The sequence below is a fragment of the Mandrillus leucophaeus genome, unplaced genomic scaffold (assembly GCF_000951045.1).
Source record: "Mandrillus leucophaeus isolate KB7577 unplaced genomic scaffold, Mleu.le_1.0 Scaffold18, whole genome shotgun sequence".
Taxonomy (NCBI): domain Eukaryota; kingdom Metazoa; phylum Chordata; class Mammalia; order Primates; family Cercopithecidae; genus Mandrillus; species Mandrillus leucophaeus.
This window is the reverse complement of record NW_012101809.1, coordinates 315,583-323,959: the sequence shown is the minus strand read 5'-3', so window position 1 is coordinate 323,959 and position 8,377 is coordinate 315,583. Positions and strand designations below refer to the sequence as shown.

The 8,377-nt window shown below is 44.7% G+C and overlaps 1 protein-coding gene across 1 annotated transcript in view; it reads left to right on the top strand.

Annotated features, from left to right (window-relative positions):
• Positions 1–834: 834 nt before the first annotated feature.
• Positions 835–8,377, top strand: part of GOT1 (glutamic-oxaloacetic transaminase 1, soluble) — a 30,446-nt gene continuing 22,903 nt past the window's right edge. The window contains exon 1 of the mRNA XM_011977374.1: positions 835–2,107. Coding sequence (XP_011832764.1) covers positions 1,990–2,107 — 118 coding nt within the window. The 5' untranslated portion in view covers positions 835–1,989. The remainder of the gene's footprint in view (positions 2,108–8,377) is intronic.

The window sequence follows — 8,377 nt, the reverse complement described above, 5'->3', positions numbered from 1 at the left end:
CTGGTGAAGTTGTGGAGAAAAGGGAATGCTTATACAATGCTGGTGGGAACAGAAATTAGCTTAGTCACTGTGGAAAGCAGTGTGGCGATTTCTCAAAGAACTTAAAACAGAATTACCACTCGACCCAGCAATCCCAGTATTGGATCTATACCCAAAGAATACAAATCGTTCTACCATAAAGACACATGTACATGTATGTTCACTGCAGCTCTATTCACAATCGTAAAGACATGGAATCAACCTAAATGCCCATCAGACAGGATGAAGAAAGTACGGTACATATACACCATGGAATACTATGCAGCCATAAAAAAGAAAGAGATCATGTCCTTTGCAGCAACATGGATGGAGCTGGAGACCTTTATCCTAAGTGAACTAATGCGGAAGAGAAAACCAAATACTACACGTTCTGACTTATAAGTGGGAGCTAAACATTGAGAACACATGGACACAAAGAAGAGAACAAGACACCGGGACCTACTTGAGGGTAGAGGGTGGGAGGAGGGAGAGGATCAGAAAAAGTACCTGTCAAGTACTATGCTTACTATCTGGGTGACAAAATAATTTGTACACCAAACCCACCTGACAAGCAATTTACCTATAAAACAAACATGTGCATGTACCTCTGAACCTAAAAGTAAAAAAAAAAAAAAGTTTACCATCTACGAAGGGTGTGGCAGATATGCAATGGTAACAATAGCTGACATTTAGAGAGTGGTTCTTGCATGCAACTAACCACTTCGTATATGTGATAACTCACAAAATCCCCACACCAACTCTGAGGAAAATACTATTTTTCCACGGAGTAGGAACTCCCACAGAAAGGTTAAAATAACGTGACTAAACCTGCCAAGTTCGTAAGCGGCAGCCAGAATCTAAACCTAGATAGTCCAGTCCCGGGGATAGGTTCTTAACCACAAAGGCATTTTCTAAAATTGTTAAAAGTACAGAAGCACAGGAAAGAGACATTTTGGCCAGAATAAGGAAGGGTTAAGGGAAGGCTTCATGGATGAAGTGGCATTCGCTCTGGGTCTTGAAGGTCAACAGATGGACAGGGCTCCTGGGGAGGAAGGACTCGAACGGGGAAGGAACAGCCTGACGAAGAGGCACTTTGGGTACCAGCCAGCTGACGACAGCAAGATCTGGTCCGGTGCGCGCGGGTGGAAGCTGGGAAGGGACGCCGCGCCCAGATCCCGAGGTCCTTGAGCACCAGGCCCTCTGCAAGGAACCGGGGAGGAAAATCTCAAACTATTAATAGAAGAGCGGCAAAAAGGAATTCGCGGGCACCCCTTCCTGTTGGAAGGACTTTCCCTGCCAGAGACCAAGGCTGGCAGCACAGCTACACTTCCCTCAGAGGGAAACAGCCGACCAAAGTGGTCAAGGTCGCCCGCGCGGGCTCCGGAGCTGTACGTCCTGGCCGAACACTCGCGTCCCGAGCACAGACGCTGCGTATTTGGCTGCTAACCCGTGCCCGCCAGGCCGGGCCTGGCAGCGCCAACACCTGCTCGGCGGGAACAGGAAGACCTGTCCTCGGGAACTCCCTCCGGCCACCTCCCCGTATCCTCCAGGTCCTCGAAGGTCGAAGAGGCGTCCTCTCCTGGACACCCGCCGCGCGCTCGGCTCCTCCCCTCCGCGGGGAGACCGGAGGAATAACAGCCTCTGCGATAGGAGCACGCTCTACCAATCAACCGTAGTCTCCGCCCACGCCTAAGCCGGAGTAAATTGCATTGGTTACATCATTCTCGGCCGCCGATAAGATTGTTTTTTTGGATTGGCTAATAGCGTTCCTTCCCGCCCGTCTCTTCGTCGTCACAAGCTGCCGATTGGTTAATCGCGTTGCCAAGCTCTGGACGCGGCTCGACCATTGGAGGCCGCGGGCCCGCCCCCGTCGGCTAGGTGAAGGTGAGAGTCTCCTCCAGTCGCAGCGGCCAGACCTGACAGGCCAGCTCCGGGCGCAGGGTGAAAGCGTTCGATTCCTGCTTTTTCGATATGGCGCCTCCGTCAGTCTTTTCCGAGGTTCCGCAAGCCCAGCCTGTCCTGGTCTTCAAGCTCACTGCCGACTTCCGGGAGGATCCGGACCCCCGCAAGGTCAACCTGGGAGTGGGAGGTAAGGATGCAGTGCTCTGGAGTGTGAGCAGCTCGGGGAGTGGAGCGGACCCACCCCAGGTCGTGGACATTGTGGGAGAAGCCGAGGCCCAGTGTGGCGCTGCTTGAAGAGGGCGGCGCCGGAGAGGAGGCTGGATCCACGAAGGCTTCCTAAAACCTGCCCATTTTACAGATCCGGGTGTGGAGTCCCTGGAAAGGGGTGATGTGTCCGAGGCCGCACAAACCAGATGTAGCAGCCAAGACACAAACTCAGTCTTTCTGATTACCCATTTTGCGTTCTTTATACTACAGCCTCATAAGAAATGGGGCTGCCGGAGCTTGTAGAGAGAGAGAGAAAAATAGGAAGCCTGATAGGCTTAGGGTTCTGGTTGCTGGGAAATGGGTAAAGGAGAACTTTTAACGCTAGGAAGCTCTGTTCTGGGTCGGTAAATATTTGAGTGACCACTGAGTGTCAATCAACTACCTTATTAAGCTTTGTGGGGGGAGACTGAGGTTTGATTTTTGCCCTTAAGGATTTAAAAATCTGCTGATGTTACACATGCTTTGAGACAGTTTAATGCTGCCCCCAGAGGGTCTGGGGAAATGGTTCTGGCCCTCACAGATGTAGTAGGAATGGGTAGAGATGGTGGAAAGGAGTGAAGTATGGATAGTAGAAGCTTACTTTCCACACATCCTGTCTTCATTTCTTGATTCAAGTGATTCTCATCTGTACCTTGGACAGCTAAGAGCATGGGTCTCAGTTTCCCCATCTGCCAAGAAGATTTGTATTGGAGTGCCTCTCACATTTTTTACCCCTCACCCTCTCTGATGAATTTGTTATTCTTCTCACTGTCATTTGGATGTTTGAAGCCCCACAGACACTTACTTTCTCCGTTTGGATTTTGCCACATGCAAAGCCAGAGGGATGAAAATGGGTAGGATAAAGCCTTATGCTAGGGAATAGACTTAGAATAAAAGGACTAGAAATTGTGGAAAGAGAAGGTGGAATCATTTTGTAGCAGAGTGTGATATGAAGGACGCTCAGAATCAGGTTTCTCATAGATGATGTTTTGTCTGTGCATAGCATTTGTTAAAAAAAGAAAAAGTCGGCCGGGCGCAGTGGCTCAGGCCTGTAATCCCAGCACTTTGGGAGACCGAGACGGGCGGATCACGAGGTCAGGAGATGAGACGATCCTGGCTAACATGGTGAAACCCTGTCTGTACTAAAAATACAAAAATTAGCTGGACGTAGTGGTGGGCGCCTGTAGTCCCAGGTACTCGGGAGGCTGAGGCAGGAGACTTGCTTAAATCCGGGAGACGGAGGTTGCAGTGAGCTGAGATTGCACCTGGCCGACAGAGTGAGACTCCGTCTCAAAAAAAAAAAAAAAAAAAGTCTTCCCTAAGGAGTATGGGGAGGGGTAAGGAAAAATCCATTGAAAAGTGATGGTTTATTGAAGCTGGTAATTTGTTGAAGCTGGGTGGTGGGTACATGGGCATACGTTATATTATTCTCTCAGCTTTTGTATAGGTTTGAAATTTTTCATCATAAACCTTTTAAAATAAGTCAGTACTACATAGTTTAGTCCATTGAGGGAAAATGATGTTTTTAGCAGGCAACAGAGTGGGAGAAATGTTGAAAGATTGCCTCAAATTGAATTTGAGTGGACACCATTTGGTCTCTTAATTTAAATCCTGTCCAAAACCTCCAAGTGTTTCTTTGCAGCCAGATATATACAAAGAACTAGTTTTACTGTCAGTGTAAATACATCTTTTTAAAACGTCAGATTTGGCCAGGCGCAGTGGCTCACGCCTGTATTCCCAGCACTTTGGGAGGCCAAGGCAAGTGGATCACCTGAGGTCAGGAGTTCGAGACCAGCCTGGCTAACATGGTGAAACCCCGTCTGTACTAAAAATACAAAAATTAGCCGGACGTGGTGGTGCACACTGGTAGTCACAGCTACTCAGGAGGCTGAAGCAGGAGAATCTCTTGAACCTGGGAGGTGGTGGTTGCAGTGAGCCAAGATCACACCAATTGCACTCCAGCCTGGGTGACAGAGTGAGACTCCATCTCGAGAAAGAAAAAAAAAGAAAAAATCACGTCAGATTTATTTTATCAATTCAGTTTACCTTTGAACTATCTTACAGGGTTTCTGTGAGGATTAAGTACATTTAAAGTGTTTAGAGCTGTATCTGGCACATAAGTGGGGTTTATATAAGTGTTAGCTATTACTGTTATTGTTGTTCTGGCATTTCTTTGAGTGATTCTCATAAAAGATATTGAATAAAAATTTTCAGTTCAAGAACTGCAAAATGAACTAATTTATGACATTAGTTTGGAAATAAATTGCTCATGCAGAGAAAAAGCACCCCGACAGCACAGGCCAGAAGCAACGGACTCAGGATTGGAGTCATTGGCTCAGACAGCCACCCCAGCTGTGGTGGTGCCTTTGTCATGTTTTCCAGGAACTCCAGTTCCTTACCATGAGCAAATGATTTATGCATGTAATCTCGTTTAATGCTCACAACTCTGGAGGGTGGTTTATTACTATTACTGTTTAGAGGCAAGGAAGCCGAAGACTGGAGGTGAAGCAATTTGCCCCAGGTCATTTGACCACTGGGTGGTAGAGCTGGGAATCCAGGCCAGGTCTCTCAGACCTCAGAGTCTCTGCCTGCACCTCTATTTCAGGTACCTCCAGGTGGTAGCCAGTACACTGTAGTGGGAAGAGCCAGGAGACCTAGGTACATGCCCAGCACCGTGGTCCAGCAATGTGACCTTGGAAGGGTTATTTAACATCCCTGGGGCTCAGTCTGTTAAATGAGGAGCCAAGACTGAATGACCTTCTCTCAAATTCTACTCTTAAGATTCTACTGTACTAAAAGTCTACTCCACAATTCACTAGCACATTCTATGACTATCGTGTAGGATAGTAATTTTACTGGCCTCATCAGTTGTCTGAGGATTAAATGAATAATTATGTGTGAAATGTGATATGTAAACGAAAAGTGCTATATATAAATGTTATTTTTGATTGTCAATGTGACCCATCTTTTTGTGAATAGCAGGTGTTTGGATAAGGATCTAATTAGAGTAGAATAAAAGGGCTCCTTCCAGCTTTTATATGTCCTAGCCTTATTTATACACATCCCCAAGTATACACCTTGTGAAGAAAATGTAATTAATCACTGACCTTAAGGAAGATACTTTTTTTCCCCCAAGTTAAGATAAAACCAAATGGAGGTTATCTAGTTAATATACCAGTGATTTGGATACGTTTAGAATAAACTACAACTGTAATCTCAAGTCAGTTTCTACTTGGAGCTAGTTTCCCCAGAGTTGTTGTTCTTGCTGTGATGATTTAAATAATTTCCTTATAGGTAAACAGAGGAGAGTATCACATTTTCCACTGCTAGGCACCAATGCTTTCTAAGTTGATCATTTTAGTGCTTCTCAAAGCTTCAGACTGAAGTGGCTTTAAGGACATGGGAGATGGATCCAACCTGGTGCAACCTGTAGCAAGAAGTTTCTTCAAAGACTCCAGTCCATTTTTTCATGTGAGCCTAGCTTTCTTTTGGCGCAGATATACTCTGCTAGCCTTAATATTTCTTGTTTTCAACATGGTTTCCTAGCATCTTCAAATAAAATAGTTGGAAATATATACTTTATCAGGTGTTTCTGAGTACCCCTGGCCTTCTCCCTAGTATCCTAGTTGGGCTTTTGAGTGGGGATGGATGAGGGAAGTGGAGATCTTAGGAAGATGAGGGTGATGGTTTGACCATTTAAATCTCCATCTTCTTTCTTCCTTTCCTTCTTGCAAAGCAAGACTGCTGGGCCCACATGGGCCCACCTGTAGACTTTGTGAGTCCCCTAAAAGGGCTTGTACCCAAAAAGAAGACCAGTGGGGCATGGAGCTGGGGAGCATGCTGATAAAAAGGCCCCTGACATGGTCCCAGGGGCCTGCTTGCTTCAGGCTTTCTCTAGACATCTCTTGCTTTTAAAAAAGCACATGGATCCATGAACTGACAGCCTAGCTCTTGTTATCTCTGTGATCCTGGGCAAATCATTTGACTTTTCTGGCCACAGTGGCCAGATCCTTAAAATAGACATCACAGTATCTATTTTGTGGATTGCTATACAAATTAAATGAGAGTAAAGAAATGTATTTAGCGCAGTACCTTGTATGTACAAAGTAGTAAATCCGTGTTATTATTCTGCCCTCAGGTTCCATCAATGTCTTTCTCCATGTCCCAGACCTCATCTCTGAATGTCAGGCCTATAGTGGACACATCCTACAACTCCCTCAAATTCAGCGTGTTCAAAGCACAACTCATCATTTCTACCTTCCCCTTGATCTTTTCTTTTATCTTCCCCTTGTGTTCTAGAGCTTGGTCCACCCCCCTACCACCACCCACTCATTATCCAGACGTGAGGGAGACCTTGGAGTTAACAGCAGTCCTTTCCCCAGTCCCCTGTCTGTTTATTTGGTCAATAGGTTCTGTCTTTTCTACCTCAAATCTATTTCCAGTGGCACTCCTTTTCTTTATCCCTGCTGCCATTGCATGAATTCAAGGCCTCATTATTTCCCTTCTGGAATATTGCAGTAGCTTTCTACTGCTTCTACTTCTAGTAACTCACCCTTCTTAACTACTGTCTCTGTCCTTCTCTCCGGTTTATTTTCTGTGGTGTCACTCAAATGATCCCGTTAAAATGTGCAACTGTTCATGTCACTCGCTTGCTTAAATGCTTTCAGTGATTACTCATTGAAACTGAAGTTCCTTAAAAGAGACTCCAGGATTCTTTTAGCCACTCCTTAATAGTAATAAGCTAGTAATTAATAATAAGCTAATCCTTAATGGATTCCATGTCAGAGTCGTGAAAATGTAGATCCTCAAAGACTTCATGCTCCCCAGGCCTCTGGGGCCTTACACAGGTGTGCCCTCTGGCATGCCCTTCTTCCCTTGTTTACCTTTTAAACTCTAATTCATCTTTCATTCTTCATCCTCTGCAAAATCTTCTTTGACTCCTCAAAGTAGAATTAAAGACTCTATCTATGCTCTGTGTTTCTTGGAGGGCAGACGGGATCTTATTGTATCAATCTCTGTAGCTTCTACGAGCCAGTGCCTAGCTCATGGTGAGACTTAGTATTTGTTATGTGAATGGGTGAATGAAAGAGTGAATGAGAAACTCAAGGATCCAACAAATAGGAATAAAAATTCTTGGGGAGAGCAGTAATAGTGGTTGCTGATAATGCCTGACCTCACTGCTCCAGTCACCCAAGAGGAATCTGGTTCTGCTTCACTAGGGCAGTAAGGAGAGGCATTGGGAACAAATCTAGAACTCAGCCTGGGAAAAACTGGGCAATGGAGAACTGGCCAGTTTTTTTAGTCACAGTATAGATGCAATGCCTCTCCAACCATCCCCAACCCAAGTAGTAGGAATTTTAGAGTTTCGCAAAATATTCAGTAGTGGTAAGAACAGCAGTATTCCAGTCTTTTCTTTCTCTTTCATATTTTATTTATCTGTAACACATTATTTAGAATGACATATTATCATAAATATAAACATATAGCCTAATAATGTTATAGAATAGATATAACACCCAGACACAGAACTAAAACATAACAGAACTGGTTTTTTATAAGCACCCCAAATTTTTGTGCATCTAAATAGTATCCTTTGTAGGTAGTTCAAATATGCTTTTCTTGTTCCAAGATTTCTGGAAACTCCTTTTAGACTGGCTGTCAAGGCATGTAGGACCCACACAAGAGATCATTTTTTAAAATAATTGTTCTCCGTGAGTTTTACCCAGTTTATTCACTCACGCTCTTCAATGGAGATGATACAAATGCTATTCCCAAAAAATAATTAACTTTGAAAGGACAAAGATTTGGCACTATCGAGGATATTCAAAATAATGAGATGTGGCCTCTAAAAACAATTCCAAAAGAAGTTTCAAGAATATTTTGAACAATGGTAGCATTGTGATCATAGATAGGTTGATGTGCTTTAGGGACAACTCTTACTTGGAAGTAGTTATTTTGGTATATCTTTGGAGAAACCAGACCAAATCCCAGCTGACGAAGGAAGCTTTTTGAACTTGTTGAGAAGTTTAGTGGACTAAGGGGTATACTATGAATGGTATGAGAGTATTGTGAGTTGGGCCAGGCATGGTGGCTCACGCCTGTAATCTCAGCACTTTGGAAGTCCGAGGCGGGAGGACTGCTTGAGCCCAGGAGTTTGAGACCAGCCTGGGCAACAAAGTGAGGCCCTGTTTCTATGAAAAATTGAAAAAAA